The following is an 18,901-nucleotide window of genomic DNA, read 5'->3' as shown; positions in this document are numbered from 1 at the left end:
TTTACTTCAAATTTTTAGTAGGCTTGAGTCTAAAGTCTACATATAGTTGGAACTGTGATATCTTTAAATATATTTTACATATAAGGAAAGTATATGTATAAAAATTTATAATAAACATCATTTTGCACAAATTCAAGAAAAGACACAACTGACCAACACATAATTGGTATTACACAGTACCAATTACAATTTTTTAAATGTATGGTTGCCTGGCCATTTCCTGTACATCTGATTTGTTTTATTTATTTTCAGAGATTGGGAAAAGAAAAGAGAAAGAGAGTAACATCAATGAGCAAGAGAAACATGGATTTGTTGCCTTTCACACGTCCCCCCCCAACTAGGGACATGGCCAGAAACCCAGGCATGTGCCCTGACAGGGAATCGAATCAGCAAACTCTTGGTTCACAGGGAGGTGCTCAATCCACTGAGTTACCAGCCAGGATCCAATTACAATTTCTTAAAGTGCAGGTAGAAATGTCTGAATACTAGTTAAAAACAAGTTACTCAGTTATGTTTCAGTGAAACACTGGTTGCACTATTGTATTCCATATGTTTGCACTTGGATTTCTGTCTATCTAAATAGAAATGTTATTTTTCAAATATTGGGTCAAATTTTTTAAACTTTGGAAAAGAATTAGTGGAAATTAGCCTAGTTAGAAGTAGACAGAGAAGAAAAGACAGGAAGCCTTTTACTCTTATGATCAATAATAAATGAAAGCAGAGTATAAGATACTTGTCAACCTTAAATGACATCAAAAGCCAAATTCCATGCTATAACACATAGTAAAATTAATGTCAACTAACATTATACACTTAGCTGTTGCCCTGAAGTGCTCCTTTGCAACTTTTACTGTGAATTTTCACTCAACCAAATGCAGTGATTAGATAATCACTTTAAAGAACCATTTTAAAGAACTATCCTTCAGGACATAAGTAAAGGACAATGTACTGTTTAGAAATGTCTTACTGCTCAATGTCACTGATTTGGAGACAAAGGTTAAGATGAGGGCTCTGAAGAAGGAAAACACAGGAAGATTTATTGCCAAGAAATAGAAATACTACACTGGCCTTTACATTTACGTGCCTTGAAAACAAATGGCCGTTGGCTCTAATTACTAACCCATAAGGTAGTAAAGAGCACACCCAAGGCAAAGTAGAATCATGTTGGGAAAGAGTTCATTGACACAAAGAAAAATAAATCTGACAAGCAAAATCTCTCATTGATTAGCTTTTATATTTGTCATAGACTCTTGAAAGTGACACAAAATGAGATTATAATAATGCAATCCCCAGAAGACAAATTCTAACCAATCTCCTCTCAGATGTGGCTATAGAGAAAAACTGAATGAAAAACTCCCCAAGGATACTGACTTTGTATTCTGCTATTTTACCAAATTCACTTATTAGGTCAAGTAGTTTTTTTGTGGAGTCTATAGGATTTTCTATGTACATCATCATGTCATCTGCAAACAATGATAGTTTGGCTTCCTCTTTTCCAATTTGGATGCCTTTTATTTATTTTTCTTGTCTGATTGCTGTGGCTAGGACTTCCAATACTGTGTTGAATAGGAGTGATGAGAGCAGGTATCATTGTGTTGTTCCTGATCTTAGTGGGAAAGCTCTAAGTTTTTGCCCATTGAGTATGGTATTGGCTGTAGGTGTCCCATATATGGCCTTTATTATGTTGAGGAATGCTCCCTCTATTTCCATTTTACTGAGTGTTTTTATTATAAATGGGTGCTGTACCTTATCAAATGCTTTATGCTAAGTGACATAAGCCAGGAGGTGATGGACAAATACCATATGGTCTCACCTTTAACTGGAACATACTCAACAAAAGAAAAAAGCAAACAAAATATAACCAGAGACACTGAAATTAAGAACTATCTAACAATAACCAGAGGGGAAGGGTAGGGGACAATGGGGGGAAGGGTTTCCAGGAACTACTATAATGGACACATGGACAAAACCAAGGGAGAGGATGGAAGCAAGGGAGGGAGGTGGGTTTGGCTGGGGCGGGGGGCAGTGGTGGAAGGAAAATGCAGACAACTGTAATTGAACATCAACAGAATAATTTAAAAAACACAACTCCCCAAGGAAAGTCAAAGATTCAATCCACTCCTAGGCTATAAGTCCTTGCCAAACTAAACTTCATTACTTTATATGCTATTCCATATGAATTCCTTTCTGTTATTGTCAAAATTATGTTTTAAAAAATTACTGTCATCTATTTGGGCATTGCATGTCACATGTGTGTTGGGTGGCTCATTTCTAATTTTGTCATGTTTCATGATGAAGAGCTTCATTCAGGCCTGAACAAGAAGTGATAGAACCCAAATAATCTGGAATTGGCATTAGATGCAATAACTGGATGGGCCTTGAGTAGAAATTGAAACAATACAGTGACTGATGGAGTTGAAAAGTAGGCAGAAAAAGAACTAAAGACATCATCTAAATTCTAAACCAACTGTATATAAATTGAGTACATAAAAAGCATTTGAAAAATATGTAAAAACAAGTCTTTTAAAAATTAAAATGCAATGAATGCATAAGAACACAAAGAAATTCATGTAAGAAAATAATGTAATATTTTTAAAGTTTACCTGACAAGATTTTTTACTACAGCATGGTCCAGTGCCACATTCTGCATATCCAATCAGTGTACAAGTACTAGGATCACAGCACTTTTTAAAGGCACATGTCTAAAAGCAAATACAATCAAGTTAAATAATAGGAATTTTTAATCAAATAAATAACTTTGTCAAAATATACTAAACTTTGTCTCTCAGTTATGGTAATTATAATTACAGTATCATTTTTACATCTGTATTAATTTGTAACACTGCTTCATTGAAATTTAATATATTTTCAGTATAGAAAACCATGCTAATAAATTATTCATGACTTCATGGTCAAGAAATTGAATTGTTGATAATTTAATGCAATTCCTTTCAATCCTCTTTCGTTTTGCAAACATATGCAAAATAAATTTTTAGACTTTTTTTCATTGACTACATCACAAGTACTTTTCCATATTATCAAGTCTCAGGAAATAATTTCAGAGACATATAATAAGTCATGATTGTCACAAAATACAAGTTTCCAATTTATAATATTTTTGTATAATAAAAATATTTCAAATATTACTGTCATTTCTTAGCTCTACAAGTTTATATTAAAAATTAATTCAAGAAGTTATTGGAGTCATGGCGAACAAAGATAGTAACTGCCCTTTGTAACACTATACTTTTTTATACTTTCGTCTGCTCAGTGTGTGAATGATGTTTTACTAGACTGACAGTAATATTTAAAATTTACTAAAGTTTATAGACAAGATAACTAAGCATTTGTCTGCTTCAATTTATTATTTTTATTGATAATGAGTTGAAAATTTAACATATATGCACATGCTGGTTTATTTTATATTTCCATGTATATATTTTGATTAAGGTATTCTTCTGTTTATTTCCCTTATTTTTAAGCACACGTATATTAACAATATGCAATTCAAAAACTCCACTAGTCAGAAGAAAAACAATATAAATGAATATAACTCAGAATGCTTTGGTGACTTGGTCCAGATTACCACCACTGCCCTGAATCTAAGGACTGGATACCCATTCATTCAGGAAACCTTATTCTGAGGCTTGTTGGCATTAGAGGTGGTAGACACCTTCTGCCCAAGATAAACTTTTGAACAATGATATGCTTCCAACCTCCCTCAGGCCCACAGCTTCTGCCTTGATTGCTAGATCTATCATGGCACATACTCACTGGCTGAAAACCATTAGCTGCTCTTTTGAACATTCCTTCAGAACATTGATTCTCTTCTACAGCATTCCTTTGTGTACTGATGTCTTTCTCACATTAACAATCCCTACTTTCAGTCTTTTAAGACTTAGATCTTGACCTCATGTCAGCCAAATGCTGCTGAGGTTGCTATAAATGTCTTCATGGAAATTATTTTGCCCAAATGGCCAATGTATTGGATGTATATGGGCTGTGATGGCAAAATTGCTCTTTTCAGAAAAATTGCCATCTGTTTGGCAGGGAATCTTCAAATCTATTCAGGAAATCTGTTCATCACAAGGAACTCAGAATTTATTCAGTATTATATTAATTCTCCCATTTCTGTTATAAAAATTAACATAAACTTAGTGGCTTGTGTTATTTTACAGTTCTGGAGATCAAAAGTCTAAGAGAGGCCACAATGGACTAAAGTGAAGATTTTGGAAGTTCTTCACTTCCCTGGAAGCTAAAGAGAAAGTCCATATCCCTGACTTTCCAACTTGTAGAGGCCATCTGCATCCCTTGGCTCATGGGTTCTTTCTCCATCTTCAAAACCAACAAAATGGCATCGTCAAATATCACTGTCATATGGCCTTTGACTCTAACCTGCCTAGCTCCCTTCTAAGGACCCTTGTGATTGCATTGGGCTCACTCAGACAATATATGATATCTCGCCCTCTCAAGATCCTTAAATTGATCATATCTTCAAATTCCTTTTGCCATGTAAAATAACATATTCACAAGTTATGAGTATTAGGACATGGGGACCTTTAAGAGTTACTCTAGCACATTTCACCACCTGATCACCAAAGATTCATCACATTCATCTTCTAAGCAAAGTACATGCACTCCACCCCAACATCCATGAAATCATAACCCATTACAGCATTAACTTAAATTTGCCGATCTGCTGACTTGTCTCAATGCAGTGAAGGAGCAGTTGGGTCTGCAATTACTCCTTCCTCCTGCATCTTCCTTCAGTTTTTCTGACTCCTGGGTTTGATGAGAGTGTGTTCAGCTCCATGACAAAGCCTCCATTATTGTTTGAAGCAATTCCTGTGATGTCTCTCCCTTTCCATCCTTATTCATATAATATAAATACGTATGCATATGTACACATACATAAGCACACAAACATAAAAAATAAAAGTGCTCAATAATAATTTTATATAGATTACATGTTGAAATAATACTATATTGAATATATTAACTCAGAATGTATAAATTAATCTCACCTCTTTCTTTTTATTTTATAAAAGTAGCTGTGGGGAAAAGGGGACCCTAGTTCACTGTTGGTGGGATTGCAGACTGGTACAACCACTATGGAAAATAGTATGGAATTTTCTCAGAAAACTAAAAATGAATGTGCCTTTTGACCCAGCAATTCCACTCTTGGGAGTATATCCTAAGAACCCTGAAACACCAATCCAAAAGAACCTATGCACCCCGATGTTCATAGCAGCACAATTCACGATAGCCAAGAGTTGGAAGCAACCTAGACCCCCATCGGTAAATGACTGGATCAAAAAACTATGGTACATTTACACAGTGGAATTCTATGCTGCAGAAAGGAAGAAGGAACTACTACCCTTTGCAACATCATGGATGGAACTGGAAAGCATTATGCTGAGCGAAATAAGCCAGGCGGTGAAAGACAAATATCATATGATCTCACCATTAACAGGAATCTAAACAAACCAAACAAGCAAGCAAAATACGACCAATGACACTCAAATATGGAAGAGGCTGACAGGGTCCAGAGGGGAGAGGGGAGAGAATCATAGGGGAAAAGGGAATGGACTCACAGGAACAAGTATAAAGGACACATGGACAATAACTAAGGGTGGGGGATGGAAAGGGGAGGGAGGTGGGGAGCATGGGGCGGGGGGCGGGCAGGGTTGGGAATATAAGACAGAAACCTGTACTTGAACAAGAATTAAATAAAAATTATATTAAAAAATAATAAAAAAATTTAAAATATAAAAAATAAAAATAAATACAAAAGAAGATATGAAGTACACATGTGATTCACATTATATTTCTAATAGGTAATATTGATCTAAAGGAACACTAATGGAATTAATAACTGAATTCAGCAAGATTACTGTAAAAAATCAAATTAAAAATATCTAGTATATTTTAAAATCTGAGTAATAAAATCACATTTTTAAGTATATGGCTTAAACCATGAAAAAAAATTTTTAAAGCAATAAAAATTTAAAAGTTTACCAGTGAAAGACCTTTATGCTGAATACTGGGAAATATTTTTAAGAGAAATTAAAAGAAATTAAAAATGGAAGCAAATGCCTCCATTTTATCTAAACTCAAATTTTATCTAAAAGTTCAGTGCAACGTCTTCAAGCTTTTTCTTGGCAGAAACTGAAAAACCAGATCAGATATTCTTACTAAAATGCAAAGGGCCAAGATAATCATGGACTGCAACAATAATGCTGGAGGATATATAATACCATATTTCATGAACTAATAGAAATCTATAGTAATTAAGATAGTGACGTTAGAGTACAAAAAACAAAAAACTCACAAATGTTTACTTTATTGATGATGAAGACTGATTTCATAGCAGTGAGGAAAGGCTGGTCTTTAAATAAATTGTGATTGTTTAAGTTGATATCCTTATAGCACATATAAAAACAAACTACATGAAGAAATGACATTAGTGGAATGGTGGCATGAGAGATTCCCTTGGTCTCAGCCTTTGAAGTTTCACCAATTTAAATAGCTAGGACTCAACAAAGGATTCCCTGCTCAACACACAAACATGCCTTAGAGATCCACACATTGAAACATCTAAAGCTGGACAAGTGAAAGCAAATGAAAGGTATGAGAAAAGAGAAGGCTGAGAAGAGCCAAGGACACACAGCCCAGTGGTGGGGAGCTCACTGGTGACTCAGCCAGAGAGGAAAGGAAACGAGTTGTGGCTGGTGCTCCCCTCAGCCAGGAGAAGCTGAATCCAAAAATTATGGTACATATACACAATGGAATTTTATGCTGCAGAAAGAAAGAAGGAGCTCCTACCCTTTGCAACAGCATGGATGGAAATGGAAAACATTACACTGAGTGAAATAAGCCAGGCGTTGAAAGACAAATACCATATGATGTCACCGTTAACAGGAAGCTAAACGACAAAGCAAACAAGCAAGCAAAATATAACCAAAGACATTGAAATAGAGAACAGGGCAACAGTGATCAGAGGGGATAGAGGAGGGAATTTCAGGGGGAAAAGGGGAAGGATTCATAGGAACTAGTATAAAGGACACATGGACAACAACTGAGAGGGTGGAAATGGGAGGGAGGTGGGGAGCACTGGGGGGGTGGGCTGGGGTGGTAGTAAAAGACAGAAAACTGTACTTGAACAATTAAATAAAAAATAATAATAACTTTAAAAAAGAGAACCAATGGTATGGAAAAACATATTTGCCAATGCTCCCTCAGACAAGGGTTTGATCTCAAAAATATTTAAAGAACTTCAAACAGCTCCACTCTAAGAAGACAAGCAACCCAATTTAAAAAAATGGGCAAAGCACTTGGACAGATTTCTCCAAGGAGGACATCAAAAGGTCCAGAGACATGAAAAGATCCTCAGTATCACTGCTTGCTATCAGAGAGATGCAAATCAAAAGCACAATGAGATACCACTTCACACCAGTGAGAATGGCCAGCATAAACAAAGCAACAAACAAGTGTTGGAGAGGTTGTGGAGAAAAGGGAACCCTAGTACATTGTTGAGATTGCAGGCTGGTGCAAACACTGTGGAAAACAGTACAGAACTTCCTTAGAAAACTAAAAATTAAACTGCCTTTTGACCCAGCAATTCCACTGCTAGGATTATATCCTAAGAACCCTGAAACACCAGTCCAAAAGAACCTATACACCCCAATGTTCCTAGCAGCACAATTTACAATAGTCAAGTGATGGAAATAACCTAAGCACCCATCAGTAAATGAATGGATCAAAACACTATGGTATATTTCAAAATAAAATACTATGCAGCAGAAAGAAAGAAGGAGCTCCTACCCTTTGGAACAGCATGGATGACACTGAAGAGCACTGTGCTAAGTGAAATAAGCCAGGTGGTGAAAGACAAATACCATATAATCTCACATTTAACTAGAATCTAATCAACAAAACAAACAAGCAAGCAAAATATAACCAAGACATTGAAATTTGGGAACAAGCTGACAGTAACCAGAACGGAGAGGAGAGGGGATAATAGGGGGAAAAGGTAAAGGCTTTACAGGAACAACTATAAAGGACACATGAACAATAACAAGGGGGAATGGAAACAGGGAAGGGAGGTGGGGAAGGCTGGGGTGATGGGAAGTGGTGGGGGAAAAGGCAGAAAACTGTACTTGAACAACAATAAAGATCAAAAGTATTTACATAAAAATTTAAAAAATAATTTCTCAAGTGCTGGGAGGTCAATCAAAATCAATAAAAAATACAGAAGATTTGAGTCATTCACTCACAATTATAATGTAATCAAGTTATACAGAATTTTGTTCCTAATAATTAGAGGGTTTTTGTATTCATTCACAATACCACCATGCATAAGTATTAAAAATCAGGCACAACAGGCCCTGGCTGGTGTAGCTCAGTGGATTGAGCACAGGCCTGCGAACCAGAGGATCGCAGTTCGATTCCCAGTCTGGGCACATGCCTGGGTTGCAGGCCAGTTCCCTGCAGGGCAACTCCCAGCAGGGGACGCACAAAAGGCAACCATACATTGATGTTTCTCTTCCTCTCCCCTTCCCCTCTAAAGGTGAATAAATAAAATTTTTTAAAAATCAGGCACAACAAAATTCAGTGATTAGTTATCTTGCCAAGCACAACTGAAAAAAGATAATAGCAAAAACTAAATATAACAACAAACCATGAATTATGATTGACTCAATTCTATACAACCAACTTAAAGTAAGTGAAGTTCCCCAAATGCAAGGACTGAAAGAAATCAAAAAGTGAGGAGGTAAGCAACACATTTTATAACTTAGGAAACTACTGTAGTCACTTGGGAAGAATTCAAGAGACAAACTTAGGTGATGATTATATTATTAATGATACAGATATTTATGATACAAAAAATGGCCAGTACTATTAATGGTTACAGTGGAGAAAATCATATTGAATCCATGCTATGCTTACTCTATACTTAAATCCTTCAAACGCTTCCAATTCGGGATGAGTCAGTTCTCCCATGTTCTTTATCTCTGTATCTTAGATATTTGATAAAATGGTACAGCATTTGAGAAAAAGCTCCCCCTTTGGTATCACATCTATATTTATAGTACGATATGAGAAACAATAAAACAAATCTTTAGGTAAACTATCAAAGTTTGTCACTCACCTCAGGAAAGCCACAATCACATTGCTCTCCAGTTTCTATAATTCCATTGCCACACGTTGATTGCCTTGCTTGGACAACCAGTTTTGAAACAGTTTGATTCTGAAGACATTTTAATTCTGGTTGCAAAACTTTATGTTTAAATGCATTCACACTGCAACTGCTAAACAACTTTACACCATCCGAATGTCTAAAATTAAATTATATTCTTCAGGTAAGTGGAATAAACTCACTATCAAATTAACACTGTCCCATATGACACTGTTGATTCTGTACAACTTCAATTACAGGGAAACCAAGAAGGAGGAAAGAGTGCTTTTATTTTTAATACAAGTCATAAATGGAAGGAACAGGTTCATTTATATTGTAATTTAATATAATGGAAATCTAGCAAGCAGAGGAAGTTTAAGGTGACATGAGTGAGAATATATTAAAACACAACACTGCTTGGCCCACAAAAGGTCTATTTCAGTATGTCTCATTATTCATTATTTTTATTGTTATTGTTGTCAACATCATAATTACAATCATTATTATAGAATACTAACTATGATTCAGAATATGAAGCCCTGATTGGGTGGCTCAGTTTGTTGGAACACCCTTCTCATACATCATTAAGAATATGAAATGTACTAGGAAATTTACATGGAAAAACTAAAGAAATAAAAGATAGTTGACTGTGTTAATGCAAAAAATCAGAAATACTTGTTCCATGGTAATAATCAATTAAAATATCTCAACATTAAGTATATATAATGTATATGCCTTAGATTATTTTTATTTTTCAATTTCTATATTTCTAAGTATACTGTTGAATGGGTTTTTGTTCAATTTTGTAGCTATCTCAAACTTAGAAAAATGATACAAATTCAGCCCTAAAAATAATTTCTTTCCTGAAGCAGTTAACTGTAAGTTGTCATCAAAATATTTTGATAACTAAATATTTTAATGTATAATTCTCACATAGAAATGAATTCTCCTAAAACAGATATTTTAAAATCAGGAAGTAATTATATTATTAATACCTAATCCTAATATTTCATTTAGAATTTCCATTCAGCACAATAACTTTTATAGCAAAATGATGAAGCTCAGAATCAACCATCATTTTTAGTTCTCTTGTCTTCTTAGTCTAGTTACTTATCTTTTTATTGGATTTCATGACCTCAAATGGTTCATTATTACAGGTCAATTATTCAGTAAAATGTTCCACACTTTTGGTTTATGAAACGCTTCCTTGCAATTAGACTGAGGTGATATAACATTATCACAAGAGTGTTGCAGAGTTTATTTCACAGCATCCTAACAAAGGCACATGATTTTGGTTTGTTACATTACTTACAGAAATTACTTTGATTAGCTGATTAAAGGTATGTCTGCCAGCCTGCATTCTAAAATTATGTTTTTTCCTTATTAGTTAATAATTACTTGTAGGGAAGTACTTTGGTTTTATGTAAATATCCCATTTCTAACTTTCCAATTTATTCATTCATGTATTTATATAATTGTAGAATCATGTTTTTTTACAGTATTATATTAAATGGGTTATAATATATTACTATTCTTATTATTCATGAAATTCAATATATTTGAATATTTGGCTATAGGGAACCCCTTCAAACTGCCTTTTGAGTCCCTGACAAATCCCCATAGTTCTTTCAACAGCACCCCATATTCACACAAGATGTTCCAGGCTCATTTGTATTTTCTCTGCCTTAGCCCTGTAACCTATCATTTCTCCAAGGTGCCCCAGGTTGTCCTAGTGGAGAATAGTATTTTTGAATATTATCTGGGTGCTACACGTCCTCATTGTTATTAGATTTTTTAAAAAACATTACTTTTATTTTAGAAGATTTTCACTTGAAAATATTTGTATTTTTCTAGAAATATATTACTCATAAATATTTTAGATATATCATTTGGAATAAATAGTAAAACTCATAATCAACCATTAGTATAACTGACCAATTCTTTTTTTTTTCTTTATCCTTATTGTTGACACTATTACAAATGTCCCCATTCCCCTCAACTTTTTGCCTGACTCTATCCCCACCATCCCCCCCCCCGCCACCACCACATTGTTGTTTGTGTCTATGGATTATGCAAATATGTTTTTGTCTAATTCCTTCATCTTCTTTCATCCAGTCCCCCATCCCCTCTGACAGCTGTTAGTTATTAGATTTATAAAGCACAGGCCATTTATAAAGGACAAAGGCCATACCAATATCTTAAGAAATGTTCAGTCCCTTTGCTATCACCTGCAGTTTGCATATCCCCACCAATTTGGGCTCCTGTAATAGCGTGAGTTTACTGATATTTCAGCTTCAGGGGGGACAACTTTTTGGCATGTAGATTACTCAATGATTTCTGAGCTCCCAGATCTGTCAGGTTTTTCAGAGTCTCATCATATCAATGTTATTTCCTCCTATGTTCCTTATTCTTCTCCTTTTTCAAGAAGAAAATATTTGCTTTTTTCAATATCTGTTAAAAGTCATGATGTTCAAAAATCTATTTGAACCCAGCCATTTTCATTTCTCGGTCTTAAACTTCCGTATTATGAGACTCATTTCCCAAATATTCCTATATCATTGTTCCCTCTGGTATATTATTCACTCGTTTAAAGATCATTTTTATTTTCCATTCTGCATACATCAATTTAAAATGGGTTTGTTACATTGATCATCAACTTCCAACTCTCGTGTCATGATTATGCAATCAGGCTCTTTCCTACACACCAGGTGTTCGTCACCTCCTGGACTTCTTTCCCACACTCATTGTTCTGTTGCCTTATTGTACTCTGCTTTCTTTCCTTTATGCCTTTTATATATTTCCTTATGGTCACAGCTATTTCTTTTGTTTTTCATTTTTATCCCTCTCCCCCTGCAGTCTCCTTACATCTGTCACTTGAACTCCTCAAGCTTCTTGCTACCCACACATCACTCCCTTGCTTACTCTGAAAAGTGTTCAATAAGTTTTTTTAAAGATTTTATTTATTTATTCTTAGAGTGAAGTAAAGGGAGGGAGAAAGAGAGAGAGAGAACACATCAATGGGTTGTTGCCTCTCATACACCCCCAACTGGGGACCTGGCCTGCAACCCAGGCATGTGCCCTGACTGGGCATCGAACCCGCAACCCTTTGGTTCACGGATCAGCGCTCATTCTCCTGAGCCACATTAGCCAGAGCTCAACAAGTTCTTTACATGACCAGATTCATTCCTTCACTTCCAGGTCCCAACATAATTATTTCTTAGACCACTTTATTAGAAAGTTTCTTTTCTCAATCAATTAATCACCTTCTTAAATAACTATCATAAGATGTTTATATTTTGTTTATTCTATGACCACTTTTTACTTTTCTGTCTCTAAGGAACTAAGATAAGATAGGTAGGACTTACCTACCTATCTATTGTTAACTATTGATAGGACAAACACACACTATCCTGCAACATAGTCAGAGTTTGGGACATGTATTTATAATGAATAAACAAATTTCACCTCAATTTTACTCTAGTAAAACCCAGAAAGTCATTATCAACAAACACTTTCTCTGTAGACTATAATATTGAATATAAAAATATTAGGCATATTTTCTGCATATCCAATACTCATTTAGTTAATAAACTTTAAATTAGCATATATATTTAATAAAAATCATCTTACCCAAATTATACTGCAAGTGATTACACATTAAAGATTACTACAAACATTTCCCCCCAAAAGATATGAATTTGATCAAAACAACACCTTACATTGCTTGAGGATTCATAATGCATGTAGCTCCTGGACAATAACAATTATAGATGTCATCATATGTGAATCCCAGAGTAATTCCAAGCAACTGTGCCATAACAACTGAAAATGCCTCTGAAGTTACCCTGTTTGGATACTAAACACACAAAAAAATGTTGCCTAAGTTATTTCTTCACCCCTTTGATCTTTATATAAGTAATTTTGGGGCATACTATCTAGATGCAAATACAACTGTAAGAAAATAGTATTCCAAATATCATTTTTTTCAGAAATATGAAAAACAAAAAAACGGTAAATTTGGAAAAATGGTATTTTAAATCTAAATGCCATTGGCACGTAACAGATAAAAGTAATGCTATTTTACCTTTTTATTATATTACTGATTTAAATTCAAATAACTTTAAATTTTTTAGAAGAATAAGCATTGTTTTAGTAACCATATTTTTTTCCCAGTGAACTCTAGGAAAAAATACACAAATTCTTAAGGATTGAATTGAAAATCAGTTTTGACTTTAGAAATAGTTTTAGGAGTCTTTCCTCTTCTTGGATTTCTTTCTGTCTCTATGGACAATTAACATTCAACAAAGGGGGCAGGAGCATAAAATGGAGTAAAAATAGCCTTTTGAACAAGTAGTGTTGGGAGATCTAGACAAGTACATGCAAAACAATGAAACTCAACCACCAACTTACACCATTCACCAAAATAAACTCAAGATGAATAAAAGATTTAAATATAAGTCACACCACCATAAAAGTTCTAGAGGAAAACATAGGCAGGAAAATCTCAGATATTCCATGCAACAATATTTTCATCAATATGTCCTTAGAGCAAAAGGCACAAAGGAAAGAATAAGCATGTGAAACTTCATCAAATTAAAAAGTTTCTGAATGGCTAAAGAAAACATCAGCAAAACTGAAAGGAAACCAACTGTATAGGAAAATATATTTGCCAATGATATTTCGGACAAGGATTTGATCTCCAAAATTTAAAAAGAACTCATATGACTCCGCTCCAGGAAAACAAACAATCCAATTAAAACTAGGCAAAGGACTTGAACAGACACTTCTCCAAGGAGGACATTCAGAGGGCCATACACATGTGAAAAGACACTCAGCATCACTAGCCATCAAAAAGACACAAATTAAAACCACAATGACATATCACCTCACACCTACCAAAACAGCTATCATTAATGAATCAACAAATAATAAATGCTGACAAGGATGTGGAGGAAAGGGAACCCTAGTGTACCGTAGGTGGGAATGCAGACTGGTGCAGCCACCTTGGAAAACAGTATGGAATTTCCTCCAAGAGTTAAAAATGGAACTGCCTTTTGACCTAGTAATTCTGTTATTGGGACTATACCCTAAGAACCCTGAAACACCGATTCACAGGAACCCATGCACCCTAATGTTCATAGCAGCACAATTTACAATAGCCAAAGGCTGGAAGCAGCCTACATGCCCATCAGTAAAAGAGTGGATTAAAAAACTATGGTACATTTACACAGTGAAATACTATGCTGCAGAAAGAAGAAACAAGCTTCTACCCTTTGCAACAGCATGGATGGAAATGGAGAGCACAATGCTAAGTGAAAAAAGCCAGGTGGTGGAAGATGAATACCATACAATCTCACATATAAGTGGAACCTAATCAACAACAACAACAACAAAAAAAAACAAATGAGTAAAATAGAACCAGAGACTTGTAAATAAAGAACAAACTAACAGAGGGCAGTGGGGAGAGGGATAACAAAGAAAAGAAGGAGAAGGGGCAAGCCAAGGAACATGTATAAAGGACCCTTGGGCACAGCCAACTGCAGGGAGGGCTGAATGTGGAAGGAGAGGGTGGGTGGGGCAGGGGAGAGTGGTGGGGAGAAATTGGAAAAAACTGTACAGTTCAACAACAACAAAAATAATAAAATAAAGAAATACTTTTAGGAGAGTAAGTGAAATTAATTTTTTTCCTGAAGGCAAAATATTACTCCACCTTGAAAGTAACATTTCTTTTGTTTTAAAAAATAAAATTTGAGAAGTAGTAATGTCAGGAAGACACAAACCACTGACAACCAATGAGATTTTCACTATCTACATAGCTTTTCCTTTTCCATAATGCCATGTATTTGGAATCATATGTTATTTGGCCATTTTAGGTTGGCTTCTTTAACTAATGACTTAAGTTTTCTCCATGTCTTCTAGTAACTGAATAGTTCATTTTATAGCAAAATAATATTCCATATAGGGATTTACCTCAGTTTGTTTATCCATTTATCTACTAAAGGACATCTTGGTTGCTTTCAATTTGTGTCAATTATGAATACAGTTGACCTAAACATTCATGTGAAGTTTTAACCAAACAACACAAATAAAAACAAAACAATAACTAGCAAAATCCCAACTACAGCAACAAAAGAGAATAGAATAAGGGAAAAGAAAAAAGGAATGTTAAAAGAAAAAAAAGAATATGAGAAGACAAAAGAAAAGAAAAAAGAATATCAGAAAAGAAGGAAGAGAAAAATAAGAATAAGAAATAAAAAGAGAAAAACAGGAAAAAATAAAATAAAATAACCAAAAAAGAATAAGAAAAGGAGAGAGTAAAAATAGTAAAGAAAAGAATATGAAATAGCAAATATGAAAGAAAAAATAGCAAACATAGAAAAATTAATAAAGCTATGAACAAGAAAATAATGGAAAAGAAAGTGGAACTTGTCTCAGCAGAGTTTAGTGCCTGCCTGCTGCGATCTCCCTTTGGATACTGCTCCAATGTTGTCTGAAGCTGATGTAAGCCAATGTCACATGCTGTCCATATATCTAGCCCTCAGCAGCCTGTTTGAAGCTATAACTGATCCAGAGTTTGAGGCTAATTCTTCCGGGCTTGGCCACATCCAGGATGCGCCAAGTTGCTCTACGAAGCTGGCTTTTATCAGCATTGGGCCCAGGGGTGGGTAAACAAAAGTCCCAAGGCACCCCAGGATCCATCTCTGCCTGTTTCTGCCTGCCAGCTGGCTGTCAATCTTAGTCACTGGAACAACTGTTTCTGAAATGGCTTCTGGAAGAATGGGGCCAATGGGACCCCTGGATCTCCCGTGAAGGGGAAGTGCTGTTCAGATTTCGGGGAAGATGGGGGGAGCCTTCCTTGGTCCAGAGCCACACATCTGAGTCTATCCTGGATTATTTCCCTGAACTCTGCAGGGTGGAGCCCCTAGCAGGCATGTGGCTACGACCTCCAGAGCCCAGAGTTTGGGTCTGCCAGAAACCAGGAGGGTGTTTCATCAGCTCTCGCCTGATGGGGAAGTGCCAGTCCAGTTCCCATGGAAGTGTAGGAAGAGCAGCAACCCAAAGCCAGTCTCTGACACCCCCTGAGTCTGCCTATGCTACTGTCTCCACAGCAGGAGTTAAGATGTAGGCTGGTGTGAACGAAATTCCAGAGGATGGACTGAGGTAAGGTGAGCAGGTATCCCAGAGGGTGGGATAATTGCTTTTCCCCAGGTTGATTCCCTGCGTTGGCCTTGCTTTTCTCAAGAACAAGTGGCTGCTGCGATATTGGACAATGACTCAGCACAGGGATCCCACCAACCATTTCCCCATATCTCTTCCCAATGCCTCCCACTTCAGACTCTCCCCAGGCGATTCCAGTGTGCACCACCCAACACTCCCTTTGGCAGAACCCAGGGTGCTTTGGCCCCTTAAAAAAGTAGCTTTGCCTTCAACAGGTTCCATCTCTCCCAGTGGATGGAAACTCCACCATCTTTCACCAATGGATACTACTACATGGGCAGCTGATCCCAGCTTTGGTACTCCCAGCTGGGGATCCCAGTCTGGGGTCCATGAGTTCCGCTTCTCAGGGGGAAGCTTCTGCATCTCTGCTATCCCTCCTTAACCTCAGCTGCCACCTGTGGGGGCAGGGCCATCTCGTTTCACCACCTCATCCCTCCTACTGGTCTCAAGGTGGTTTCTGTCCTTCCTTGGCTAAAAGTCTCCTTTTTAGATAGTCCTCACTTGGTAATTCAGGGTGACTGTTCTCCACTTTAGTTTTATTTCCAGTTTGGTTCTGGGAGGAGGTACAAAAATGATCCTTCTATTCCAGGACCATCTTGCAACCCCTTTGATTCTTGAATTGTTTAAACCACTTAGAGCTGGCAGTAAATTCAACATTGTGGTTGGGTCCAGTTATGTTCAGCATCACAAACAAACTTATTGCTTTGGCCATCATCACTGTGGTGAAGAGAGATACACTCCTGTGTCTGATCTTCATTGCAGGTCTTTAGAATTTTCTCCATGTATTATATAGGCTCTTCTTGAATTTGTTAGTTTGTTTTGTTTTGTTTTGTTTTTTCATTCAATGAAGAGATCCTTCAACAGCTCCGTCACTTTGTTCTTGATTTTTAACATTGTGGCTATCTATAGCCCTGGAGCTCCAGCTAATTCTGAGCCCAGTCCCACAGTCACCCCATCCCTTCTTTCCTTTCAACAGGACAGGTGCTTCTGTGTCTTACACCAAGGACTTCCCAGCAGGCAGATTGGCCACGGCCATCACCAAGACAGTGGTGTCAAGCGGTCTGGACACCACTGTCAATCAAATGGGTCAAGCTGCTGCTGCAAGTGTAGCATGCCAGCAAGCAAATCGCCATAGATAAGCAATACAAGGGCACTATAGACTATGTGGTTTGTATCCCCAAGGAGAAGAGAACCCTGTCCTTCTGATATAGTAACTTGTCCAATGTCATCACCTATTTCCCCACCCAGGCTCTCAACTTTGCCTTTGAAGATAAATACAAGCGGATCTTCCTGGGATGGTATGCATGAGAAAACACAGTTTTGGTGCTTTTTTGCAGGGAATATGGCATCAGGTGGTGCCACTGGGGCCACCTCAATGTGTTTTATATGTCCTCTTAATTTTTCCCATACTCATCTAGCAGCTGATATGAGCAAAGCTGGAGCTGAAAAAGAATTCAAAGACCCCAAATGACTGCCTCATTGAGATCTACAGTTCTGGTTGGATTAAGGGTCTATACCAAGGCTTTCATATGTCTGTGCAGAGCATTAACATTTACCAAGCTGCCTACTTCAGTATCTATGACACTGCAAAGGGAATGCTTCCAGATCCCAGGAATACTCACATCTTCATCAGCTGGGCTAGATTCCTATTCATTTGACACTGTCAGTGCATGATGATGCAGTCAGGGTGCGAAGGAACTGATGTCATGTACACAGCACACTCGGCTGCTGGAGGGAGATTGCTGGTGATGAAGGAGACAAAGCCTTTTTCAAGGGTGCATGGTCCAATGTTGGTAGAGGGATGGGTGGTGCTTTTGTGCTTGTCTCATATTAAAAAATCAAGAAGTTCACATAAATTATTTCCTAGTCTTCCCTCCCTTCAACCCCCAACATGAACAAGCATATTGCATTATGTAACATATCTTGAGCATTCTTGACAGACTGTTGGTTATCTATTTATCAACGGCAACTCTTTAGTGATTGAAAATAAAAAGCAATAATATCCACCTGACTGGTTTTCTTTTAAAGCCATTTCCATGATGATGATTGGACTCAATTAAATTTTTTTCAGTCACCCTTGATAAACAACTAATTGAAGAAATAAAAATCCTAAGATATATATATATATCTTAGGATTTTTATTTCTTAAAATTTTTTATATATATTTTTTTAAATCGCCCTGGCTGGTGTAGCTCAGTGGATTGAGCGTGGGCCTGTGAAGCAAAGGGTCGCCGGTTCGATTCCCAGTCAGGGCACATGCCTGGGTTGCAGGCCAGGTTCCCAGTGGGGGACCCATGAGAGGCAATCACACATTGATGTTTCTCTCCCACTCTTTCTCCTTCCTGTCCCCTCTCTCTAAAAATAAATGAATAAAATATTTTTAAAAACTTTTTTAAAATCCTAAGATAGATAGATATATATATATATATATATATATATATCTTAGAATTTTTATTTCTTATTTTATTCAAGGTGACTGTTCCTTGAACTGTTCCCTGAAGGAGC

At 36.5% G+C, this 18,901-nt stretch overlaps 1 protein-coding gene across 1 annotated transcript in view; it reads right to left on the bottom strand.

Annotated features, from left to right (window-relative positions):
- LOC118993036 (A disintegrin and metallopeptidase domain 3-like) overlaps window positions 1-18,901 on the bottom strand; it is a 181,098-nt gene that overhangs the window by 112,733 nt on the left and 49,464 nt on the right. The window contains exons 12-14 of the mRNA XM_037055094.1: window positions 12,898-13,034; window positions 9,152-9,338; window positions 2,604-2,702 (exon numbers count right to left, since the gene is read on the bottom strand). Coding sequence (XP_036910989.1) covers window positions 2,604-2,702; window positions 9,152-9,338; window positions 12,898-13,034 — 423 coding nt within the window. The remainder of the gene's footprint in view (window positions 1-2,603; window positions 2,703-9,151; window positions 9,339-12,897; window positions 13,035-18,901) is intronic.

This window comes from Sturnira hondurensis, unplaced genomic scaffold, assembly GCF_014824575.4.
Source record: "Sturnira hondurensis isolate 20B ecotype Veracruz unplaced genomic scaffold, ASM1482457v3 Scaffold0008640, whole genome shotgun sequence".
NCBI classification, from domain to species: domain Eukaryota; kingdom Metazoa; phylum Chordata; class Mammalia; order Chiroptera; family Phyllostomidae; genus Sturnira; species Sturnira hondurensis.
This window is presented reverse-complemented; position numbering and strand designations above follow the sequence as displayed.